Source organism: Alligator mississippiensis, chromosome 1 (genome assembly GCF_030867095.1).
Source record: "Alligator mississippiensis isolate rAllMis1 chromosome 1, rAllMis1, whole genome shotgun sequence".
Lineage (NCBI taxonomy): Eukaryota > Metazoa > Chordata > Crocodylia > Alligatoridae > Alligator > Alligator mississippiensis.
Window position 1 is genome coordinate 221,257,801 of NC_081824.1, and position 26,856 is coordinate 221,284,656.

The 26,856-nt window shown below is 44.8% G+C and overlaps 1 protein-coding gene across 1 annotated transcript in view; it reads right to left on the reverse strand.

Annotated features, from left to right (window-relative positions):
- Positions 1-15,057, reverse strand: part of SPTLC3 (serine palmitoyltransferase long chain base subunit 3) — a 138,302-nt gene extending 123,245 nt beyond the window's left edge. Inside the window, exon 1 of the mRNA XM_014595107.3 lies at positions 14,709-15,057. Coding sequence (XP_014450593.1) covers positions 14,709-14,813 — 105 coding nt within the window. The 5' untranslated portion in view covers positions 14,814-15,057. The remainder of the gene's footprint in view (positions 1-14,708) is intronic.
- Positions 15,058-26,856: the final 11,799 nt, after the last annotated feature.

Below are 26,856 nucleotides of genomic sequence, written 5' to 3' on the forward strand. Positions count from 1 at the left end.
CACTTATACCAATTTATCTGTAATGTCTGTACCTGGCCATTATTAGTATGTAGTGCTTTCAATTGCATCAAGCATTTCACAAGAATTGCGCAGACAAGGGAACCCTACCTTGAGAAATGTATTGCCTCAATGAGTTTCATAGAGAAATGAGGATGAAACATATGCCAAAATGTATTTGGTGGCTCAGAATAACTCAAGTTAGGTTTTGTCTTCCTCTACACTGTGAGCGGAAGAAGTATTTGTGGATTTAAAAGCAAAAAGTCCACATAGAATATAAACTTTGTTCTACTGATTCATCAGGAGCAATGAATTAGGATTGCAAATTTGCCAGTTACCTTATGCTGCAAAAAACCTGGAATCATTGGCACTTGCAAAGAGTGTGCAGCCTCCTGATAGAACTAAGGGCTGAGGCATGTGCAGTCTTATTTTATAGTGCTATCACGCTATATATTTCCCACAAAGTGCAGAAATAATGGAGCCCCCCTCTTGAAGCTTACAGTTTAAATGAGTTTCACAGAGAAGTGATGATGAAATATAGGCCAGAGAGAGAAAATGAATTTAAAAAAATGAAGTTTAGTTGGCATCAATACACACATGCACACAAATTGCATTAGAAAAGCCAGTAGCTTTCTTGTCAATGGTGCACAAACCAACATTTCCTAATGCCAGATATTCACACATTCACAAAATGTGAAGTCACAAGTACAGTGTTTAACTACAGGTCACTCTTCTGGCTTTTGATGCCATTAAAAAAAAAAACATTAGTTTTTTTTGGGGGGGGCATTGTTTTTAGGCATAAGGCAATGAGTTGTGAAGAAAAATTTAAAAACTGCAGGTAGAGTTGGATAAAAATCCAAAATCAGTCATGTGTCTTTGTTTATTATACAATGTTTAGAAAAATGCAGACATTAGTTGAAGGAGTCAGACTTGCATTCAAAAACCTGTCTAACTTTATCTCAAGCATGCAGTTGATCCAATAAAAGATATCACCCAGCAAAATCCTTGTTTCTTGCATAATTTCTGGACCATTGTGTCTACAGCCACAATCTCTTTTAAGAAAAGTATTTTTGAAGTGAATCTTTTCAAATAAAAAGAAAAAAACACGAAGGTGAGATAGCTGCCGTCTTGGCCAGCACATCAGTAATTAAACCTCCACGGCTCATTAACAGAGTCACATCCTTTGTGTATCCAGCACAGAAAAAATTGTAATGCAGTGGTGCTCAATTTTATGGCCCCATGGACCAAATGACTGGTACAGGACCAGTCCACGGACTGGATTGGACTCCATGTCCCAGGATCCATTTGCCCAGATCTGGACTATACTGCCCCTGCTTGGCTATGCATGCCAGAACACTGGGACTCTGCACTGCCTCTGCCAAATCCTGATTTCTGGGATTTGGGCCCCAGGACCCCATGCTGCCCATGCCTACCCCTGTGCACTGGGATCAGGGCCTCATGGGCCCATGCCACTTCTGCCTGGCACCAAATGTGAGAATCAGATCCCAAAGCCCCATGCTACCTCTGCCCAGCCCTGCAAGTGGGGATCAGGCTCTGCCACCCTCTGATGGGTTCTACAAATGGGGCCCTTGGGGCCCATGCTGCCTGGCCCACATGCAGGGATCCCACTCTGAGGCCCGATATACCCTCTGCCTGGCCCTGGGTGCCAGGATCAGGCCCTGTGCTGCTTTGTACACTCAAAGCAAGCAGGGCCACAGCCCATGGGGCTGACTAGGGACCTGTGGGGAGCCTTGCACACCAGATAACAAGGCACCAGGGCCAGATCTGGTCCTCAGGTCATGGGGTTGACCACCCCTGGTATAATGTAAGCCAACCAGAAAGTTGCTTAGGCATCTAGACTTATATTAATAAGGAAATCAACATTTGATAAGAGAATTGTGTGTACAGAGTTTCTCTCTGTTATAAGATCTTTGGGAGACTGGTTTCACTGCACCTCAGAGGAATGATATTTATAGGAGATTTCAGTAAGGGTTGTAATGCACAGCAATGCCCCCAAATCAGACCTGATAAAAAAAAATCTTAATATAAAACAAGTTGGTTAAACTACTTCTCATCTCTCTAAAGACTATTTAGAACATTTTGTTCTAACAATTTGTAACATTTAGATTTTCTCAAAAAAAAAAAAGGGGAGCATGTCATAAAAAGACATGTTTGACTACATACTTGTCATAGATTGATATATACATTTCTTGATAGCCTGTTAACTTGTGCAGATGGGTGAAAATCAGTTATGGTTTTACAAATGAATGGTTAAAACCAGTTTACGTGCAATAACATGTTTACATTACACAATAAAATAAGGCATCAAAGAGAGGATTGAATGGGGGGGGCAGTGGGCGAATAAATTTGCTCAGTCATGCTTTTTTACATATTTAAAAAATACTGCATTTCTTCTGTATGCACAGAAAGAAACACCCACTTTATGACTAACAGCAAATTCTTCCAGAGATGCACATTGCTTAAAAGAGACTAAACAAATCTGAATCTCTGTTCCACTCAATCTTAAGCAAGTGAAAAAAAATGCCAGGGAAGATTGCTGAGTCAGATAGGAGGAGGAGGGAGAGCTGGCATGCATAAAATAGTACAGAAGGTGTGGAACAAGTATTAAGACATAGCTTGAAAAAAGTGCGTCTCATTTGTGATTCAAAAAAATTATTTTCCTCTCAAGGCTTCCACTCCCTTCCAGCTCCTGATACCTCCTTTGCAGCTTTTCACACCCCCATATGAAGCCCTAAGGGTTGTTTAAATGATGCAAAGTAAGTTTTTCACATGACAACACAGGTTAACCTTTTACACCATGGATATGGCAGGATATCTGAAGTTTTCTACCAAACATAGAAAGGGAAACCACGTACTCTGGGCATACTTGGTGAGCGTTCAAAAGCTGAAAGTGGGACTGTTTAACTTGTTGGTAAAGTGCATTAAAGAACTGGCAAAGTAAGTGAATGACAGGTTTCTTTCAGTTAAGAAACGTACAAAAGAATATGGATTGTATTGTAATGCTTTTATTCTAAGTACATCTAAGAAAGTACAAGAGAGAAGACTGATATGCTATGGGCGTGTTCAAAACAGTTTGGAAGAATACATGGAAAAGAAGTTACCAATATGGTATTACCAGGGAGAAGGGGAAGCGGAAGACCAAAGATGAGGTAGAGAGAGATACAGTGGAGAGAAACATGAGACAGGAGTTGGAGGAAGAAGATACAGTAAAACTGGTGTTAATTGGCATTTGACTATCCAGAACACTCTAATAATTGGAATTTCCGGCTGGCCTGCCAGACGCGGGGAGGGGGGGCTTGCACGTGTCAACGGCCACCATCACCCACCACCCTGCGCTGCCACCACTCCATGTGCAGTTGCTGCCCCCCCCGGGGTTTTCAAAAAGGTTCAAAACTTGTGCCTCAGATAACCAGAATTTTTAGGTAACCAGCACCCCCCATTTCCAACTCATGCCGGATAACAGAGCTTTTACTGTACATATGATTGAAGCCAGTGGAGAGCCAGTATCTGCAACAGTGACCCTGTTTAGACAGAATAAGCAAGGGAAGAATTGTAATGTTTTTATTCTCATGAAATGAAAACTTGATGTGACACACATATGCCCCCTCTACATGTTACAGGTATTGTGCAATTAGCTGGTTAATTATGCAATTAACTGAAGCTAGCTACATGTGCAAAGTACCAATAAAAAGGTCCAACAAGCTATGAAGTTAGACCTTGAAAATGCATACTAACTTTATAGCTGGTTGTTATCTAGCTTTGCATGTGTAGCAGGGAGCTTGTGTAGCATGCATCTCCCCAGTGGCTGGGAGCCCTGTCAGCTGAGGCAGCTCATAGCCATGGGAGCTTACTTCTTTTTCCCCCTGCACCGGCAATAAGGTGCGATGGGATCTGATGCACAATTCCACAATCACACCTCCTGCCATGTACATATGGTATTGGCAGGAGGTGCAATTGTGTGGAACGTACATTAGATCCCACTGTGCCTTGATCTGCATGTGTAGAGGGGCCCTTTAACTTCTATATTGCTTGCAAACTGATTGCTACGGATATTTGTGCCAATACCCGAGTAATTGGGTCTTAATAATGGGACTTATCTCCCGCTTGGATGAGCAGAAAGAGGACTTGAATTAGTCACTGGTTTTGAAATTCTTCAATTCTTTCAAGGGAAAAGGTAGAGAAATAGGTAGGTATAGAACACACTTTAGTCTGTATTCACAGAGTGCTTTGTATTTACTGGTCTTTAATTTCCCCATCACCTATGAACCATGTGTTCGTGAGCATGCATACTCCAAGTTGTGATGGGTACAGACTGATCACAGTTTGTATTGGGGAACACTGACTAGTGACCTGGGAAATATTTGCTAGTTTTTCCCATAGGCAGTGGAAGGCTGGGGCTAGAAGGACTCAGCACCCACAAATGCTGGGCAGTGGGTAGACCACAAGGCAGCCTGGCTGCGGGCTGCAGGAGGCTGCAGCAGGAGTGGGGAGGGGTGCGCATGCAGCCAGAATTGCACCCTGGTGTGTGGATGACTGGCTGCCCAGCATGGTAGGCAAGTATCAGTCTGTCTATTCTGGGAAGTGGAAGGGGCTTGGGGTAGGGGGGGCAATCAAGGCCCCCACATTGAGGGAGGGTGTGGGGCAGAGTCAGGAGCTGGGGTGAATGGGGCCCCAGCTGGGCTGGGTGGTGGGACAATCAGAGCCCAGGCAGCTTGTCCAGGTTGTGGGGGGTCTCCCACCACTGTGCATACCACAGTGGAGGCCCAGGGGGCATGTGCCCCCCCATCTATGTGAGGGGAGGAGGAGGCTGCCATTGCACATGGAGCTCTGTGCGTTGCTGCTGGTGCCACTGCCATTGCCCTGGGAGCGGCATGATGCCATGTGCTTCCCATTGCCCCTGCCCATCCAGCGCCGGGACTCACATGGCGTTGCATGGCTCTTGTGGCTGCTGCAGTGGCAATGGCTTACAGAGCCCAGCCCACAGCAGCAGCTGCCTCCACCCTATGCACAGATTGTGGGGCATGTGTCCCCCGGGCTTCTTCCAGGGTGCGCACAGCAGCGGGAGCCCCTCTGCACCCCTAGACGAGCCACCCAGTCTCATGATGGGTGTCCCATGTCAAATGTCCCATGATCCGGCCCGGCTGGGGCCCCATTCACCTCTGCCCATGCCCCACACCCTCCCTCACCACAGAGGCCTCAGTCTGCCCCCTGCAATGGTCCTTCCTCCACAGAGTTATTTGCTGATAAATGGGGAGGGTGTGTACGTGTGCTCAGCCCCGCCCCCCCATAAATTTTTCTCCCTCTGCCTATGGCCTTTCCCCATTGTAGTGTTAATTTATTATTATTATTATTATTTTTGTATTCCAAGCCAAATTAGCCAAAACAAATTCCAAATCCAGAAGTCAGTCCAGAACCATAAGTGGCCCTACTACCAGCAAACATCCTCCACCCCCATCTGGGGCTTCAGATGTTTCCAAAACCTTTGGTGGGCGTCCTGCTTGCAGGCCCAAGCCCAGAGGCTTGGGGTTTGGGTACCTCCAAGTTTTGCTTGCCCTCAGCTGTAAGGCCGCAGGGGCAAGCCAGGGAGGAGTCTCCCATTTCTATAAAGTGGGGTTAAAGCCAAGACCTTTCCACTCTGGCAGCTAAGTGGGAAGTTTACTATACATTACCTTGGCAGGTATTATCCCTGTGCCAGGAGAGCAGTCTTCCCTGGTGCAGTTAGGAAGACAGCCTCCATGGTCACAGTGTTTCCCTTGCCAGGCAAGCATAGACTACGCTTGATCTGAGCCTTCAGTGTTAATTTAATCAAGTTCCAGGTTCAGTGGCCTCTAGGATTCTTGAACACAGACAGTTAACAAGAGATTTTAGTACAGAAGCAGGGTAGGGCGAAAGGGTAACTCCGGAAATGTTGGTCCTGTTCATATGCAAAGAAGCCACCCTAACCTGGGACTGACATGACCTCTGCTAGGAAGAGACCATGGTAGTCCACTCCACAGACACTACTCTGCTTTACACCAGACAGTTGCCTTCAAGGGGCAGTAGGGAGAAGGTAGGTTCTCACTGTTCACTCCTAGGACAGAGCAGATGAAGTGAGTGCCTCAGAGGAGAGTGCTTCTCTGCAGATGACTCACTTCAGGATCACGCCCCTGAAGACAGTTACTCTGGTGCTTATTGCACATGAAGAGGAGGAGTCTAAAGGATGTCCTGTAGTGATAGGGCTTAGTGCATTTTGATGCATGCAGTGGTGTGGCATCAACAGCTGCTCACCTATAGCAGCTGCCTCCTGTCTTGTGGCGTGCGTATATGACACAAGCTCATGTGAAGTGGAATCAATGAAACAATGCTCCCAGAGCTGTACTCTGTTCCTCCTGGCTTCTGGTGTGTGGTATCAAAAGCTCCATAACCCCTATTGCTTCATGCAGCTTCCTTCATCCCAGTACCAATTTCACTGCCTTTCCAAACCAATTTTGAAACAGCCTTTTAAAACTGGACTGGGTTAGCAGTATACCACTCATTACTGTTGGGAAGCTCTTCGGGAAAGCGGCCAGTGGCACAAGGAGGGCTGGAGTGGCTGAAACTTGTTTAAGCCAGTGGTGAGAGACACTCTTTGTGTCTTTTCATTACTAGGGAAAAATGCACTTCTTTCTAGGCAAATGGTGAAGAATCAGTTAATTTTGTGGAGGGGGAGGGCTTAGACAGATGTCACACTGGTAACGCTTAGATCAGGGGTTTTCAACCCATGGTCCACGGACCCCTGGGGGTCCGTGAAAAGTGGCTGTAAAGACAGCAGCCCTGCTACTGCTGTTCCAGCTCCCTCCATGACCAGAGGCTGCCCAAGATGTAGCAGCAGGCAGCCCTGAGTCAGCAGGCAGAACATGGCTGGGCAGCCCCACTTCATCCTGCCACCTCCAATGCTACACATGGGACCTAGTGACACTGCAGCCCTGTGGCCCCTTCACTCACCTGGTGATATCAATCTACAACCTGGAACAGGTGCGGGTGTGCAAGAGAGAGTGAAAGTATGTTCTATATACACACTATAGATTTCCAAAGGGGTCTGCATTCCCATTCGAAATTTTCTAGGGGTCCGCAAGTCAAGGAAGGTTGAAAACCACTGGCTTAGATTACTATTGTATGCACACTGGTGATTACACTAGTGCCTGGAGTGAATGTACAGCCAGTTATTCCAGGGTGGCTGCTTATAGTTAGCATGATTACAGTGAGAACATTACCACTTTGTGGCAGGGAAGCAGGTAAGAGGCTGTATACTGGGATTGCTCTGGATGCATGATATTTACACTGTGGTAAATTTTACTCCTGATTTTTTTCTGGGTAATTGTACACTGAGTTCAAGTAAATTACATTGGTAGGCATCCTTTGTTTATACTGGTGTAAATGTGTTGTATGTCCAAGCTGTGGGAGTACTTCCCACGTCTGTTATTGGGAAGACTGCAAGAGCACAGGTCAGCCATGAGGCTGACACAGGGCAAATTCTATTAGCTGTTTGCCATCCCTGTGTATCTCTGATGGAAGACCATCACTTCTGTTGTGTTAAGCACATCAGCTATTTTCTGCAGACTGCTGCTCTTCTCACTTCCATTGCTAATACTACCTGTAATTCTACCATCTGTTTTGCTCAGCAGGCATACATCTATTAGCCCATAAAGCTTGCTGTGAATAGTGGAGACTATATATGGCTTTCTTATGGCAGCTATTTCTCTGGGGAGGAATAAGCTGATCTGAAAAAGCTTAATATTAGGTAATTTGCCAGCTAGGCATAACAGAGGTCTGAAAGGAATTTGACTTAAGAAGGGTTCTTTTCTGAAAGTTTATAGGTTTGTGCCAAGCCTTGGGAGAACCCATATACTTGTCATCACTAAATAAAATTGAGGCACCTTCCAAAACGCTGGTGGTACTTCCACCTCCAGGACTTGATTATAGAGGTCCAATAACGATGCCATTTGCCCAAATTCAGCCATTTGGGCTGAAATGATCCAGGCCAAGCATCTGCCTCAGGCTGTCTTTCTTTCTTTTTCAAGAAAGTTTGAATTAAAATGGTCTAGCCATTTCTCAGAATGAGTAGGAAAAAATATGTTCTTTTGCTCATGTTAAAGAGTTGAAGTTTTTTATTTAAGAGACTCTGGTGCCTCCATTTTGTGATATTTGTGTAGGTTGAATTGTTCTAGCTTCAGGGTTCTCTCTATTTTGCTATCACTGTAAAAACATGAACTTGCTCAGTAGAGACATGTCCCTTTGGCAGCTAAATTCTCCAAAGAGTCTATCAGATCTGAGCATGTTCCAGCTGACAGCTGGGGGTGGGATTGGGCACAGTGCTCCTTCTTTCAGCTGGTTGCTGCTCTGGCACTGGGCATGGTAATCAGGAAGAGAGACAGAGAGAGAGCATCTCTCCCCTACCCGGGGCTGGACACAGGCATGGGTGAACTGGGCTGCCACCTAAGACCTGGACAGAAAGGAGGCCCCAAAAAGGTAATGATAATAATAATTTAAAAATTGTCTCTGGCAAATTGGGGGGGGGGGGGGAAGGGGAACAATACTAGAAGTTTCCCTGGGGCCACCAGGAGTCTAGATATAGTGCTTCCTCTACCCTTAGTGCTTTTTCTTGATGATGCCTAGATAGCAAAGAAGACCAGCCTAATTGGAATGCAATGGGGAAAAGAGCCCTTGTCAACAGTTCCCAGTACATCTCTAACTTCCCACTGGCCTCCTTAGGTCTCTGGCCTACACCTTTTTGGAGCTGGCATTCACATTACTCCTTCTCTTTGCAAGCTGAAGGCCTTTGCAGTTCACTAGCCACCACCTCAGCAGGTCAGCAGCGCCCATTCTGCTGTCTCTCAGGAGAGTTAACCAGTGACCAGCCAGTTTTCACACAGTAATACTTTATTTATCTAAAAGAAAAGCATTAGGGAAAAATCTATATAATAAAACAATAAACAGCTTATACACATACTTATCTTACTAAGTAATTACCCATCTTCCTCATAGGACCATAGCAGGTGAAATCTCAAGTTTGTCAGGTCTAAGATCCAGTGGGAACAAACCCTTTTATCAGATCAAGGCCGTCTCTTTGTATAGTTTGCAGTTCTGTTTACCAGGCCTCTTGAACCAGAACAAACCAGCATGTGCTGTTTCCTCCAGGGACCAAAACTTTGCAGATTTTTTCACCAGCTTTAGGGATTTGCATTAATTGCCTTCCCACTGATTTTAATCCTACTGAAAATTCACCCAATTACGCTAGAGGTACTAGTTCTAGCCAGTCCATAAAGATTCATACAACACTTTTGATGCAAGTCTTGGAGTATTCCGCATGTCCCTAGCACCTGTCATATTTCCTGCTTTCAGTGCAACTCACCTGGCACATAGCGATGCTTGAGGGTGAGGCAAAAGCAAGGGAAAAAGCATGCAGGAGGGTTGTTCAACTTCTTGGTGACTGGGGATCTCATGCTGTGTGGGCCATTAACCAGAGGCCCGGACACCAATGACTGAAGGGGGAAGCCCCTCTCTCCACCACACAAGCAGGTTGGCTCTCTCTCCTGTGCGAGCAGGTTCTTCCTGTTCCCAGGCTCACCCCTTCTTGGCTGGGTGCATCACACAGGCAGCTTCCCCCCTCTTTTATTGCCTGCAATGCAGGCAGCTCAGCTCTGTTTTAAAAGGATATAAGAATGCAGAGCTGAGCACACAAAAATTAGGCACTGCTTAATGTTGCCCATTCCATGTAAATGCGGCTCCCTTGTGTATATAAAAGTTACTGTTATTAATTCCATGGCTACATACTATTTCCACTGTCTACCTACCTCCTTACTATTTAAGTTGTGTTTGCATCCAAATGCTCCATTGGTACTGGGGTCTCAATTATACTAAGTGCTGGAAAAATCACAGGGAAATAATAGGCAAGGACTGAAGAAAGAAAAGTGTAGGTGGAATAAAATATATCATATAAGCAGAAAAATAAACTGATAAATAATGGTGATAGCATGCTACACTAATTTCATCTCTCTCTCAATATTTGTTTATGGATTTTATATACATATTGTGAAGTCTCAGTTTTGAGGTTTGTTTGGGAGGCAGCTGAGGGGAAGGAAATGATATCCTATGTAGAAATAAGGGAAGGGGAACTGTGGTAGAAAAGGACAATTGAGAGAAGATTGGTTAGAAACATATAGAGGCGTGAGACTGGACAGCTGAAGGATTGCTCAGGTGAACAATGACAAGAGATCAGCAACTAATGACAATGTGGGGAAATAAGTAAATGGCTTCCAAGTTTTAGATAAAGTGACCTGGCATACAGAAGGTTGTCTAATGCTATCCCAAATATGCAGTTGGTCTAATACAAGATGTCACCCTAAGAAATCCTTGTCTTCAAGTTTTAGAGTCATTGAAGGCAGGCTGTGAAGGCTCCTCCCAGGTTCACAGAGGAGAGGGCAGGGGGACTGATTATAGGCAAAGTTTGCTAGCAGAGCTATATCAGCTAGGAGGGTCACGCTGTGGCCAATGCAGTTCTACCAACAAAACCTCCAGTGTGGGCAAAGTTGTGGTGGCAGAAGACAGCTTTTGAGATCAGAGCTTCTGCTGTTTGGGGAAGCTGGTGTAACAGAAAAGCTTCACCCTTCAGCAAAGGGGTCTCCATACCAGGGGAAGCGGGAAGCAGAGGGAGAATGATACCATCCCCCCATAGTATAGACATAACCTAGGTCTGTAGCCTTGGTGGGTCCTAACTGATCTAGGGCTTGGTTTAGAAGGTACCAGTTACTCACCCAGACCCTGTTTTGTGGGAGAAGCTGTGAAGTTCGGAAGCATCCTTAATGCTCCCACTGCAAGCTCCTCAATAAGTTACAGTTGCTCTCCATGTGATGTGGGGAAACAATCAGTGGTGGCATTTTTGGACCATTTTAATGTCCCAATAATATACAACAACCCTTTTCTTTAAGGTGAAGATGCCCATGCTCCTTGAGGTGTTGAATTCCAAGGGGAGAGCTTACTAAGGAAAATAAAAGAGGGTTGCCCATGTAGTGGAGGAATAGGAAATTCCCATTGCAGAGACATATTTAGTATTTAACAATAGACAGATTAAATGAACATTTCTTGCAATAGCCGCTTGGTCATCAGTGCAGACCTAAACTATGAACAGAAAACTGCATACAGATATTAGATGTACTCATCACAACTGCTCTGGATAGAACAGGGTAGAGAATGCAAATGTCCCCTGCCTTCCTTGTGGTCACTTATAAAAATACACCTTTAGTCAGAAAACAGGTTTCTGTTTTTCACAGGACCATGAAAGCCACATACACACCTATGTGCTCTTACATCAGCAGAGTCATACTTCCTGCCAGTTTCTTAGTACAAGACATTTGTGAGGCAGAGCTATGCAAAGTCTCTGTAATGAACTCTGTAATGTCTCATTACTCACTTAGGTGCAATTCTTGTTACACTGTCTTTTTCTTGGTGGCATGGGGAGCTGCTTTCACCATTCCATAAACCCACTGTAGTTTGTATGTCACCTTTCAAGGGGTCTCCTAGCTTGTGCTAAGGCTCAGGTTCTTATAGGGAAAGTCCTAAAATTGAGGCTACTAAAATGAGTCCAGAATCTACAGAGATGGCCACTATGGGGACAGATTCTGTTCTACCTATTGGGCATGTAAATGTGATTCTATTTTGCCCAATTTGAGCCCCAACAAATCCATTAATGCACAGATGTCAAACTTACAGCCTGCAGAGCCACTTTGTTTGGCCCACCAGGCTACCATTAGGCCATTGCATGTTGGGAGGGGACATGTTCTGGGGGCATGGCCTGTTGCAGAATCCAGAGGCCTTGGGCCCTGGTGGACATGACAGCTAGAAGTAGGAGGCCAAGTGAGAGCTTTGCCACTGCTGCAGCCCTACCTCTTCTGCCAATGGTCCCCACCATGTATCCCATGCTGGAGCTGGAGGAGCCACTGTGGAATGGGCAAGTGGCAATGGCAGCTCCAGCTCTGGCATAGGAGCTGGAGCAGCCATGGCATGGGAAGTCAGAGGCAGAAAGGAGAGAGCTGCCGGTTGGAGTCACCTTTGCATGCTTTTCGGTTGCAGCTGTAACTTTTGCCACTTCCTTGTGGCACAGGCAAGACGTGGCCCTGGGTCACAAAAAAGCAGCGAGAACCCATTTACCTTTTGCATTTATTGTTGTTCAGGGACTCAAGTAGGGTGGAACAGAACCACACTAGGGTGTCTAAGCCCCCACCATAGATACAGTTCTGCAGATAGAGAAGGGCTTTGTTGGAGGCAGTGTAGCTAAATCAGCTGAAAGCTCCTTTTTGTCAGCATATGCTACATCTTCATGGTGGAGTTCTGTTGATTAGCTACAGTAACAGAAGCTCTGTACTACAGAAAAGTAGTAGGTAACTTGAGCACTCCCACACCCACTATTCATTCATGAATAGTCAAGCAGAGAAGTGTGGGTGTTTTGTTTCTGGTTTTGGTTCAGTTTCTGCTCTACCCTCCTCTCTGTCCGTTAATTTCCCCTCCATTTAAAGTGTTTTTCCATTTAAGGAAGATATTTGCTAGGGACAATACACTGAAATCTGTGAGGTGCTCAATTAATACACTGATGTGGTAATGTAAATATTATAGATAGATGGGCAGATAAAGCCGGAGTGGAAGCCACTCCATGTGTGGAGGACAAATATCTGGAAAAAGAGATAGAACAAAAATAACAAATCATGTACTGGGTTGGGGTAGGTGAGAGTGAAGAGGCAGACCAGACAGGAAAGGGCAGATTCCTAGCAGAAACAAGAATGAGCTCTCACCTGTTTTTGTTCCTTTCCCTTCCAATCTGTGCTTCAAGCAAGAAGTGAAGGAAGGAGATTGGGATTGTGAATAGAGCACCAGACTGAGAATCAGGAGACCTGCACACTTACAAGTTCAGTGATGACCTCGGAATAAAAAATTCAACCATTCATTTCCAGTTTACACTGAGGATGATGCTTTCCTATCTCTGAGTGTTACAAGATCTAAGCGTTCTGTAATATAATGTGTCTGTACCACAAAAGAAAAATAAAGTCTCCTTTTATTCCACAACGATTTGTGGATGGATCAGTTAACTATCCCTTCAAGGCCATTCCCACCCCCTCCAGCACAAGCCTATATTTTTTTTTTTTGTGTACTGTCAAATACACATTTCTCTATTTTTCTAGCTACAATCCTAATAGTAGCAACAGCAGCAGCAATAATAATAAATACATTGTTATTACTATATAATCTTTTTCTCTCCTCTGAAATTACTACTGTCACAAGTTTTCATTCTTTTCCCAGTAGGTTAACTATTTCAGGTTGATAAAATAGAAACTGGAATATTGGTGATTGGTCCTAAAAGTATACATTTCAGGATAAACAGCATGACTTTTAATATCCAAAGTGATGACTGTGATTTCAGATATGGTTCCTGGGAGCATGATATGACTTTTCCTTCATTGCACAAGCTTTCTTGCCATCATCTTTCCACACATGGGCTGGGCCAGCAACTAGGAGCCACCCATGCTAGAGTCCTGAAGCCAGACAATCACTAACTAACCTTTGCATTGGGTGTGCCTTAATTAACAGGCTGAAAGCATGAGATTCCCATTAGGAGAAAAAGACTCAAGATGAGAGCTTATTTGTGATGCATCTGAGTCTGGCAATTGGAACAGGCATAGGCACTGTCTAAAGTTTTAGGACTAGACAATTTAAGTTAATAAACTGTCAGATAAGCATTCAAACACAAGCTAGTGTTGCTAGATGTTGTGGTTGAGGCGTGAAGCATCCAGCTTTAAAGGCAATCTTTTCCTGTTCCCAACTGAAGTGTTGGTTACATCAATTCATATGCATTCTCAAAGCCAGCACAGCTTGAATTTGAAGAGCCAAAAGATTTTTCCAATAGTAATGGGCTCTTCCATAGAGACAGCTTTTAATGTTCTATGCATAAAGATAATTTTCTGCTTGGAGTTCTCTTTTGCAAAAGAGCCGCTCTAGTTTTGGGGTTCTCTTTTGGGAAACTACAAACATCAAATGAGCTATAGTCAGGCATTTGGGTCAATGAGAGATGGCTTTCAAAGATGCAGGAAAAAAAAGAAACAGCTTGAGAGAATTTCCTGTAGACTAACTTATTTTTTAAAGAGCAGCTAACACTGTAACAACATGTAAATAAAAAGGACAGATTATTAAGCCTATAGAGCATGCCCCAGTAAACTAGACACTATGCCAACCTTATAACAAACAATAGAATCATCAGGTAAAAAAAGCATCTCCTTCCTATTTCTTGTTTTTTCTTACATTGCACTTAAACAGTAACACATCATAATAAAATAAAACTCCACATACACTTCAAGGATAAAACCCTTTTGCTTTAAGTTATTGATACATTTCTACAGTTCTGCCAACAGAAAGGCTTTAAACAATTTTCAGGTAAATGAGATATTTCTGTTTCTGATCTGAAGAACAGAATCTAGTTAGATCAATACTATTGCCTACACACCCAAATATCTTTTTTACTTCAACCAGAACTTTAGGGGTTAATAAGAATACAGGCTCATGCTGCACGTGTCAAGCTTAACATAAAGACAATACTGTAATATCCATTCAGTGACAATCCATTCCTTTAAATAAGTTTAAAACTGTTCATCTCAATGATTGGCAGACTTCAGGAAATTAAACCTTACCTTAATTTGTTTAGCAATTCCATTTTTCTTATAGATTCCACTTTTTAAGAGGTTATTCTGTTTCTGATGGTAATGTCCATTGCAGACAGCTTTGGGATTAGCCATTTGCTTAGTATGATCTTCAGTTCGTAAGTGCCTGAGGTCTTTCTACTTTAAAAAGGCAGTGGGATGAGAAGATAAAATCTCATGTGTTAAAGCCAGAAAGGTATCTAACTGGTTAGTCTGGCTTTTCCAGGAGAGGAGGGACTATCTTTCTGCAAGATCTTAGAAACTAAAAGAAACTGTTACCTTTATACACCTTCAGCCCTAGTGAGTTAGGAAGTCAAATACATGGTACTACTTTGCTTTTAAGAACTCCAAAATGCACTACTCCTGCTGGCTACTGTATACACATGGTATTTATGTGAGTCAACAAGACTGCTGCAGCTATCAAGGAAGTGGGTGGATTGAGAGGTGGAGACACTTAAAGATACACTGCCATCTAAATCCCTGTCTCTTGTAGATTACACTCAAAGAAGTGATAGATTATTCTCTGCTTGGAGTGGATTAGTAAAAGGTTGAAAATTAAAACAGTAAGGAAAGCTGTGCAATTCTAATGCTTCCTTAAATATGTGTGTTGGAAAAAGTAGTATTTGACTGTCGGGATAGGAGGCATGATTTTTTTAAAATTCCTAAATCAATATATTGATAGACACAGCATTAAGAATGTACAGAAAAGGGGCAGTAAGACTGTCTACAGGTAGATGATGAATTTTAAGAGTAATCTAGTCCTGGTTTCAGAAGTTAATTAGTATTAGAGTCTGGGGCTAGCAAAGAGTTTTTTGGCCCCAGTCCTGCACACACCTAAACACATGCTTAATTTGAATACTGTGAAAAATTCTTCTGAAATCAAAATGACACAGCAGTTAACAAATTCACAAGTGTATGGAGAGTGGGACTTCTGCTAACCTTTAGCATGACGATTAAGCCTTCAAAAGAAAACTATTATTATATTTTCATCATCAAGATACCTTGAATCAAGTCTTTCATTTTTAGTGAGACAAACTTTTATTACAGTTGGTCTATGGCTTTTCTTTTAGGAGAGAGGGCTTAATTGCTTGAGCTTTGCCAATAATAGGATATAACAAACTGCTATGCATTTGAATTTACTGAAGTAAAAAAAAAGTCTTGTAAAAGTTAGGTCCAATTAGAGCAGGAATGTTAAAGATCCAGTCTGCAGAGCTGTTTCATCCAGTTTGCAAGGCTCCTGAAAGGGCTGGGATTTCAGGACTGGAGACTGTTGCCAAGGTGCCGAATTCCTGAATATAGAGCCCTGTTGGAGATGTGTTGGCAGCAGCGAGGGAAAGAGAGAGGGAAGTGATGGCCTGTTAACCTCCATGCTGCTACTGCTTGTCTGCTGTTGCCACCATTTCTGAATCCAGATTGGGGGAACAGCCCAGTTTGACACTCCTGATTAAGGCTATAAGCTTATTTTAAATTTAACCCCAAATCACTTACATGTAGGCCTAAATGGCATTAGTTTCATGTGTACTCACAGGGCTGGGGCTCATTGACCTGAATGGGAATAACTGTAGGCTTAAAATTAAGCGTGTTTTTGCAGGATAAGGGCCTTATAGTTTAGATGTTCAGAATATACAATCGACATTTGGTTGTATGAGATGGGATGAGAATATACACACACAAGTGAGTGTATATTCCAATAAAAACACTCTATACAAGGGGTTAGATTAAAAGAAAATCTGAGTTACAAAGATAATTAAAGACTGAAGGCTAATCAGTAGAGGTCTTTGAAGTGTTTAAGCAGAAAAAGTTAAAAATAGAATAAGAACTTGCTATCCGATCTCAGCAGCATGATGTAAGTTACAATTCGGAAAACACAGTTCCGCCTGAGAATGCAAAGCAAACACAGGCAATAAAGATCAAATTAACCAGACTGTAAATCTGCTGTAGACCAGTTTTCACCAGGCTGACTTCTCTTGATTATTTGCTAAAATGCTAAACCATATTTCCTCTTTCTAGGTAGCTTACAAAGGAAAATAATCATGAAACAAGGGTTTTGAAATCTTTTATTTCATCATAATACATAAGGAAAGCCTCAATGGTACTGGTTTTATTTTGTCCTTTTAACTATCAGGAATATCAAACCATATTTTCTGATTCCTTGGAAGGATCCAATTTTGTATTGGGACTTTTTGTAACTAAGTGGAATGATGAGGATCAGTGTGGAATCATTAACAAAGAAACCTTTTCTCCCTAAAGTCACTTGTTTAGATTGACAATTGCTACTTGTAAGCCCCTAATTCTAGCCTTCAAACTCACTTCCTTGTTTCAATTAGGTAGATTTCACTTCTGTGATACATCAGAATCCTACTAGCTAGCTATCCAACTGATCATATAGTTCACAGTAGGTCACTAATCAGTACAAAAATAGCACTCCTTCAGGGTCTGTGTTATATCACAAAGTAGCAAATATCTAAGCCACCCTCCCTCCTGCAGAAGTATGATTTTTTCTTTACAAGCAACCTTTTACCTACTTCCCCAGCACTAGTAGGACAGTAAAAACCTTTCTTACAGAAAAAACCCATAGCCGAATGATGTAATACTTATAATAAGTGTTATTAGAACTTATTAGGAAATGTAATCACACAGTGAGTCAGAAATACAGTTCAGTTCCTGGTTTTTGCCTCACAATACTGAACAACACTGCCTCATTTCAATCTTTTGTATTGTCTTCATCAGGCCAGTCAAACAGGTATCTTTAGTGTTTGTTAATAGGGTAATTGTTAGTGTGCGAGGATGGGATGATTGAGTTTAGTTACAGTAAGTGGCTGAGAGTTGGATATTTGGAAGGAAGAGTGATTAAGGATAAAAGTTTAGTAATAGCCTATAGTTTCCTTGCAAATGCATCACTGGTAGTATCCTACATAAATGAGTGCTATGACAAGTTGACAAGAATTAAATACACCTGTTCTTCCTGTGCCAAGCAAACCCTCGCACAAGTCATTCTGTGCATCCATTCCTACCAGCAAACTAGTGTCCTGACAAAGTTGCTTCATAAGAGGTACCAGCAAACATAGACCTCTGTTGTATGACTGACCTAAGAAAATATGCTGTCCTTGGGCACTGTTTAGAGCCAAAAACAAACTCTTCTGCTGTTTCTGAGCTTGCATTTGGGCCAGAATATTCTATATTTTCACTATTGTATCTGAGACACCTTCCATTAGGTGACATGATAGATGTCATGTGTCCCCAAGACCCACCTCAAGAAGGTGGACGCTGAGATCCGGTGGCTGCTGAAGAAGTGGCTGCACCTGCCGCTGAGGGCCAGCAACGAGATCATGCACATCCCCTACTGGCAGGGAGGTGCCAATGCCCCCCACCATGGGAGACCTCTGCGACATTGCAGTGGTCACCCACGCCTTCTGCCTCCTGACCTGCCGGACCCTACGTTAAGTATCACCACCAGCACCCTCAAGGAGACCGCCTATAAGAGGATCGTGAGACACTCGACTGGACATGACTTGGCCACCTTCCTCAGTGGCTTGCTAGAGGGTGAGTTCGGCAGAGATGGTGGGGACTTTGCCTTGCTGTGGAGCCGAGCCTGCAACACCAGGTGCTGCCTCAGAAAGTGCATCGGCTGCACCTGGACCTGGACCGAGGAGTGCTGGGAGCTGTGAGTCTCCCTTGAACCAGCCCCGCATGCCGACCATGTTACCATGATGCCCCACATGAGGACCTTCCTGGAGCAGTTCCTGAAGGATGCCATCCGAAACAAGTATGCCGGTGACCTGAGGGCCAAACCTGACCAGGGCAAGGTCTTCGACATCACCTCGAAGTGGGACTCCAGCAACCACTTCATACCCAGCAGGAGCTTCACACACTTCGTGGACTGGTGTTTCTTCCATTGTGCCCGCCTCAACTGCCTGCCTCTGAACGGGGCTGTCCGCTTTGGCCACCAGGACAAGAGGTGCCAATGGTGTGGCTATGCGGCAGACACCCTCCCCCATATGCTGTGCGGCTGCAGGCTAGCCTGGCGGCTCTGCCACAACGCTGTCCAGGACTGCCTGATGACGCCTATCCCAGCCGCAGTGGGAGAGATCTCCGTGAACCGCACCATCCCAGGCTGCGAGAGCCAGATACGCCCTGACATTGTGATCACCAAGGAAGAGGCCAAGAAGGTTGTGATCATGGATGTGACCATCCCCTTCGAGAACCAGTGCCAAATCTTCACCAATGCCCAGGCTCGCAAGTGGGAGAAGTACGCCTCTCTGGCCAACATCCTGAGGGGCCGCAGCTATGATGTGACAGTCGACGCACTCAGCGTGGGAACGCTTGAAGCCTGGGACCCCAGCAACGAGAGCGTCCTGCATGCCTGCCGCATCTCCTGCCACTATGCCAAGCTGATGCGCTGCCTCATGGTGTCTGACACAATCTGCTGGTCCCGCGACATCTACGTGGAGCACATCACGGGCCACTGTTAGTACTCTGACTCCACCAGACCGACTGCCGCCGGACTGGACCCAGAGGGGACCACCTGAAGCCCCCTCTGCACCTGATGGACTTCACTTTGAGAGGACTCTTCAGCAATGGATCACCCCGCTCCACCTGAAGAAGACCCCTGCGATGAGACTCTATATGGACTGAGACACTTGCTTCGACCTACTTCTTCCACCATTGCGGACCATTATATGGATTTGTGTGTATCTATTTTTCTCTCTCAGCATCGTGAAACCTTTCTCTCCCCTTCTACCACCACCCTCCCTCCACCCCCGGGCTTAGTTGGCTAACATTGTATTTTCTGTAACCTAGTTGTGTTCCCCGCCTCACCCCCATGCCTCTAATGGTAGTCCCTCGCTCAGGCGATTTGTATTTCCCTACTGGCTTTGTCAACTTTTTGGATTCACAATCCTAAACATCTACTAATAAAATTCAATCAGTTCTTTCCTTCTTGCCATCAGCAGATGTCCTGATACTGCAAATATTTATGCGTGTTCTTAGTGCTACTGCACTGTAGCAGTATAGATAAGCCTGTCCATGAATCTTTACAGGATGGGGGCTCTACAGTGTAACTGGGTCATTAATCCCACCTCTCTATGGGAGAGATGCATCTGCCCTTTAGATAGTTATTCAGATGACCATGTTTAGTCCTAAGCTGTACATATTTTTGCCCATGTTGATGCCTCTAAAATGTTTCCTGTATTGCCTTGTGGACTTTTAAACATGTAATAAAACATGTAATAAAATGGAACTGACTTACTATATTAATTGTACTTTCTATTGACCTTACAAACTTCTTTGAGATCACAAGTGCTTGACATAACATTTACAAAAATGTACATGTACAAATAATCTAAATAAATAATTTTACAAACACACTACAGAAGGGTCACCCAGGTTAAAACCCTACCATATCAGATCTAGCTTAAATGTGCCATAAAAATTGGAGTTCACAAAACACATCTCTTTTGGGGACTGTCTGTCTCGGGGAAAACATTTTGCTCTGACATATTTCCATTCAAGTCAATGGATTTACCCAAGGGATGAATCTAACCAATTGCTCTGTAACAGAAGTTGTGACATTTTTCTGACCTAACTGCAGCAGTGAACTGAACTGTGCCCACTGAAACTTGTTTTAATCGCAGCAAGGCCATTTGTCAGACACACACGTGCATCCACATCTATCCCGCTACTTAAATGCATTGGTACCAGCTGTTTGTGAGCAAAGGTGGGCAGTAATCAATAAGGGCTAGTTTGCTTAGATTTCATAGACATTAGGGCTGGAAGGGACCTTGGAAGATCATCGAGTCCAGCCCCCTCCCCCAGGGGCAGGAAGTCAGCTGCGGTCACAGGATCCCAGCAAGATAAACATCCAAATGTCTCTTAAAGGAATCCAGAGAAGGTGCTTGCACCACTTCTGGCGGTAGTCTGTTCCAGGCCTTGGGGGCTCGGACTGTAATAAAGTTCTTCTTTATGTCCAGCCTGAAACGGTCTTGGAGGAGTTTGTGACCATTTCACCTTGTCATCCCTTGGGGTGCTCTGGTGAACAGGTGTTCCCCCACATCCTGATGTACACCCCTTATATACTTATAGGCAGCCACCAGGTCCCCGCTGAGCCCGCACTTTTCTAGGCTGAAGAGTCCCGTAGCTCTCAGTCTGTCATCATAAGGCCTGTTTTCCTGCCCTCTGATCATGCGTGTGGCTCTCCTCCGCACTTTCTCAAGCTTCTCCACATCCTTTTTAAATTGTGGAGCCCAGAATTGGATACAGTACTCCAGCTGTGGCCTCACCAAGGCTGAATACAGTGGGAGGATGACATCCTGGGATCTGCTAGAGAAGCATCTGTGGATGTAAGCCACAGTTTTGCTTGCTTTTCCAGCTGCAACATCACATTGGTGGCTCATATTCATCTTGTGGTCAGTCATGACCCCCAAGTCCCTTTTGGCCGTGGTGCTAGCAAGCGTAGCACTGCTGAGCCTATAATCATGCTGTGGGTTTTTCTTCCTAAGGTGGAGTACCTTGCATTTTTTGGAGTTGAAGGCCATCAGGTTTTCATCTGCCCATTTTCTGAGCCTGTCAAGATCGGCCTGGATCACCATCCTGTCCTTGGGTGTGGGTGCTTTACCCCAAAGTTTGGTGTCATCAGTGAACTTGACCAGTCCACTTCTGACACCAATGTCTACATCATTAATGAAGATGTTGAAAAGGATAGGCCCAAGGATGGAGCCTACCACTCTCTGGGTCTGACCTTGAAGGCAATTCCCCAGCCAGCTGACTGTGATGTAGCTGAGGCCGCAATTGGCCAGTTCTTCTATAAGACAATCATGGGATACCAGATCGAAAGATTTTTTAAAGTTGAGATATATGACGTCAATCTCTTCTCCCTTGTCCAGGTGATATGTCACCTGGTCGTAGAAGGAGATGAGATTGGTCAGGCAAGACCTACCTGAAACAAACCCGTGCTGGCTATCCCTCAAGAAGTTGCCTTTAGTCAGTTTGTCAAGAATGGTCTCTTTGATGATTTTCTCCAAGATCTTCCCAGGGATGGAGGTCAGGTTGATGAGCCTGTAGTTCCTTGGATCTATTTGCCTCCCTTTCTTGAAGATAGGCACCACATTGGCCTTCTTCCAATATTTGGGCACCTTGCCTGGGTGCCACAAGTTCTTGAAGATCCATGCCAGTGGCCGAGCTATGATGCTTGCCAGATCCATAAGTACCCTGGGGTGTAAACTGTCCGGGCCACCTGACTTGAAGGTATCCAGCCTTTCAAGGTTTTCCTTCACATTGTCAACATTGACGAAGGGTAACAGTTTATCCCTTGCCCTGGCCATCCCACACTGTATTGAGCAGGGCCGTCCCTTGGGGCTGGTGAAAAACCAATGCAAAATACTTGTTGAGCAGGTTGGCTTTTTACTGGGTGTTGGTTGTCAGTTGACTCATATGATTTAGCAGGGGCCCAATGTTACCGTTGCTTTTCCTCCGGCTCCCCATATATCTAAAAAAGGACTTTTTATTGTCCTTGATACGTGTAGCCAGTTGGAGTTCAGTCGCAGCCTTGGCTTTCTTGGTTCGCTCCCTACAGGTCTGGACTACTGCAGAGTACTCCTCCTGTGGGGTGGATCCAGCCTTCCATCCTTTATAGGCCTTTCTTTTTAGACGCAGGAGGTCCACTGGTTCCCTGAAGAGCCAAGGGGGCTGCTGTGCCCTTTTGCTGCCTTTCCTCCAAGATGGGATGGAGATTGCTTGTGCTTTCAGGATTGCTCCCTTGAAGAGCAACCACTCTTCCTGAACTCCCCTCCCCTTTGGGTTGTGATCCATTAGGGCCTCGCCAACAAGCCTCCTGAGCTTGTCAAAGTCAGCTTTCCTGAAGTCGAGGACTTCTGCTTTGCTGTCTGACTTGCCAGCTTTACAGCAGATGGTGAAGGTAATCAGCTTATGGTCACTGTTTCCCAGATTCCCTTCAATCGTTAGAGGTCACTGATTAAGTCATCCTCTGTTGCCAGTACCAGGTTGAGCAGCGCTTTGCCTCTAGTCAGTCCATAGACTTCTTGAGTCAGATAGAGCTCATCCACATGAGGAAGCTTTGCGACCGTTCAGATGTGGCTGAGTGCTCTTCCCATGAGATGTCAGGGTAGTTGAAATCTCCCATGAGAACCATGCAGCTTCAGGTAGTTCCCTGGTGCATTCCTGGTCAAGCTCTTGATCCTAGCTAGGAGGTTTGTGGTAGACTCCCACCATTGTGTCCCCTGTGCCTTGTTTGCCATGAATTTTGACCCAAAGAGTCTCCAATTGTCCCCCCTGGGTGCCAATGTCAGCTTGCAGGGATGCGTAGCTTTCCTTGACATAGAGAGCTACCCCCCCGCCCCTTTTGTCCATATGATCTCTCCTGTACAAGGTAGAGCCGTCTATATCTGTGGCCCAGTCATAGGTGGAGTCCCACTAGGTCTCTGTTATCCCTATGAGACTGTGATCCTTTTGGTTTAGGAGGAGGACCAGTTCCTCCTGTTTGTTCCTCAGGCTCCTGGCATTGGTGTATAGGCACATAAGTGTCCCATTGGGGGCCCTTGCCTTTCCTACAGATCACTCTGGGGCTGGGGTAGGGGTGGGTTCCCTTGAGTGCCTTAGCCTGCTGGGTTTACATAAACTGCCCAGTGGGCTTGCAGTGGCGGTACTCACCCTATCCCCCGGCAGGCTCAATTTAAAGCCTGGTCGAGCAGGTCAGCAAGTCTGTCTGAGAAAAGCCTCCTCCCCAGCAGAATGAGGTGGAGGCCATCTCTTCCCAGCAGCCCACTGCCTCCCTCACCAAACACTGCCTCCCTCACCTGTGATCGTCTTGGGCCTCCAGCACTCAAACAGAGAAGGAAGGACTTGGCAGACTAGTTTTTACACAGGGGTGTACTAGTTTCAGTGTAAGCCCCTAATTCTACAAAGGATGCAACACATGATTACCTCCATTGCTGTAGGGCAGTAGCATTAAGCACAGGTGTAAATGTTTGCCATAGCAGGGAATCTACTGTTAGCAGGAAGATGGTCAGTTTCCCCATGTACTAACAAATCATAAGCTATGTTTCATGAGGACAGACTGACATGTTTGTGAGCATGTGCAGACCGTTTCTTTCAATCTGTGACAAAAAGGCTGTCAGACATTGCGGCTGCCTAGTTGGCAGAGCATAGGTCTGGAACTCTGCAGGCATGGGTTGAGGGTTGACAACCCAAGAAAATATTTTTTACTGACTATCTGCAAACTTTTTATTGTCAGTCAAACTTCTTTTACTGATATATTTTCTACTGATATATGTTTTACACAATACAAACGTGACTCTTTTGCCAGGCTCTGCTCTCTGCCAGGCTGCAGTTAGAAGGGCTGGGTTCAGATTTAGGGGTTTAACAGCAGCCATAGTAAAAAAGTAAAAAAAAGGTTGGTTGACAGTAAAAATGTTTGCAGCAACCCCCCCAAACATTCTTGGGTTGGCAACCCTATTTGACTGCAGCAATAATTTTACCTTGTGCTGCCCCCTATTCATCCATATACCCTGATGCCTGTGACCACACCCTACATTGTACTGCCCCCTGCAGCCTCACCCCTGCTGGCCCTGCTTCCTCTGTCCCAGCATGGACCTCCAAAGAAGCCTACCTGTGACCAAGCTGATGGGACACAGAAGCAGCAAAAGGGGATAGGATAATATAGTTGGGGATGATCCTACTTTGATGATCCTTCCAACAATAATTATCTAAAAGCACAGGCTCGGGGTGGGGAGAGCTTCTTGTAGGGTGCTATGCTCCCACTTGGACACCAGGTGGCATTGCTGTGCTCTGTGCTTCAACATTGCATCCTGCTTCTTTCTAACCCTGGAGCTTCAATTGGCTCTGGTTGCTTAGAGTTTTAACTGATAGCGCACATTTTTTTTAACGTATTTTATGGGTAGGTAGTTTTAGCCTGTTTTTTTAATTAACTGTCCATAATTCATGAAGATTTAGCAACTGTGTATGGATTCTATTTCTGGCTTTGCAATTAGCTTTTTGAGTGGCCTCTGGGTAAGGTATCTCATCTCTGTGTGAGTCATTGCCCCATATGTTAAAACAGGGATGATAGTACTTAACTTGTATATTGAAATCTACAGATATAAGGGGCTGTATAAGAGCAAGGTGTTGTTATTAGGCAGAAACTCTAGAATGAAGCAGAAAGATAGGCTGGATGAAGAGGTTTGGTTTAGTAGTTTCCTATTCAGTATTAGAAGCAGAAATTTTTTTCCTGTGATTTCTTTTGCATCATTGCCACATGATATACTGATGAAAATTTACCTGTATTGAACAAAGATGAAAAAAAAATAAAGACAAAAAATTATTCAGATTTCCATAAGCTCTTCAGTTTGATAAGAGCATAACCTGATCTGAGGTGAATGAATCCTTCACAAGATTTTCATCCTTAATCAAACTGCTGGATTAGGAGGAAAATGTGTTACAAGATACCAGTCCTTAGGCCAGGTTGTGATAATGGAGGAATGAGGATTGATCCCAAACAGTTGAAATGCCACTGTTATGGGAACCACTGTGGCTCCATTGCATTATACATGAAGAGCGTTAATGCAAGAAGCAAAATTTGTTAAGTGATGTCTTTTACCTGGTAATATCTGCACACCACGGATACTACTATAAGAAGCACTGAGGCATGTAAGTGATTTGCAAGTCCTGATAATTTCAAATGTGCAGAAGATACAAAGCCTTAATGTCATTCACAAAAGAGTAACAACCTAGATAGAGGGTCTAATTTTTCAATTAACTAGGTCAATGCTGGATTTCATTGAAAATACATCAGTATCAAACTACTGTAACAGACTGGAAAAATCAGCCTCAAATTAGTGCTTAAATGTCACAGGTTACTTCAGCACCTGTTGAGATAAAGATTATTGGAAAAATAAATGCAGTGATGAGACCCATTACTAAGGAGGCCATTTGATCTCTCAAACACTCTCCAAAGGCATGGCCTAAAATATTATTTATTGTTTGTGTTGCAGAATGGCTTAAAGACTTCAGTCGAGGTTGCACTGCATAAGCTGATGAGCACCTTTGTACTAGAGACAGTTCCTGTCTCAAAGACCTTACTGCCTCAGCATAAGAGATGCTAACAATGAGTAAAGAAGCTAACACTATATGCAATGAACAGGGAGGAAGACATAGTAGCAATCATTCAGCAAAATGATCCGCAGCACGCCAGTTGCCTAGCCATTGTTAATTGGTTGTCATTTTAAGAGGCCTGTGAGTGAACTACAGAGTACATTTACTCTACATAGTTAACTCAAACCCTGGCTTTAGTCTAATCCCCAGAATGTCCACCCCACCTCCCTAGGACCCAGATAAGGACATTCAAGTTCAGTGTGGCAGAGTTGGCTGCAGGGGTGGTTTAAAAATCAGGCTCCAGTTTAATCAGACTCCAGTTTTGGGCTGAAGCTCTTCCACCTTGCAGCAAGGTCCTCCCATAACCTTCCACAAGTCTCCCTCCCACAAATACATGTAGGGTCACTGACAGCGGATCAGCAAAGAATCCTAAAATGTCTTGGTACAAAGAACTGTGGCATATGCAACCAGGTTCAGCCAGCCAAGTACAACTTTGGGAACACATAGTAAACTGGACAGGACATTGCTGTGGGACCACTCACAAACTGCCTAGGCCTAGGCCAGTGGTTTCCAAACTGTAGGTTACCACCCCAAATGGGGTCACAACATCAGTGGATGGGGTCGTGGTGTGGAGCTCTGTCCTGCACCAGTTTCCACCTGCTGAGCTGCAGAGGCCTGGGGGAAGAGCAGCAGGGTGTCCACAGCAGGTAGCCTGCATCCTCCCCTCCTGCTCCCCATGGGCTCTGCTTTGGCCATGCCACTCATGGGAGAGGGGACAGGGTCAGGAAGCCAGGCTCCATGCTTTGGCATCAGCAGCTGTTGCTTCCTGCAGGTGGCAGCCAGGGCTCAGGCGCTGCTGGGGTGAGGGGGCAGGGGGCTGTGGGCCCTGGGACACCTGGGCAGACTGGGAGTGAGGGGCACTGGCCAGACCAGGGGGCTGTGGGTCAAGAGTGAGGGGTACCTGGTGGGGTGGGGCACTGCAAGTTGGGAGTGAAGAGCCATGCTGAGGAAATGGGGTCATCAATGGGGTCAGGCG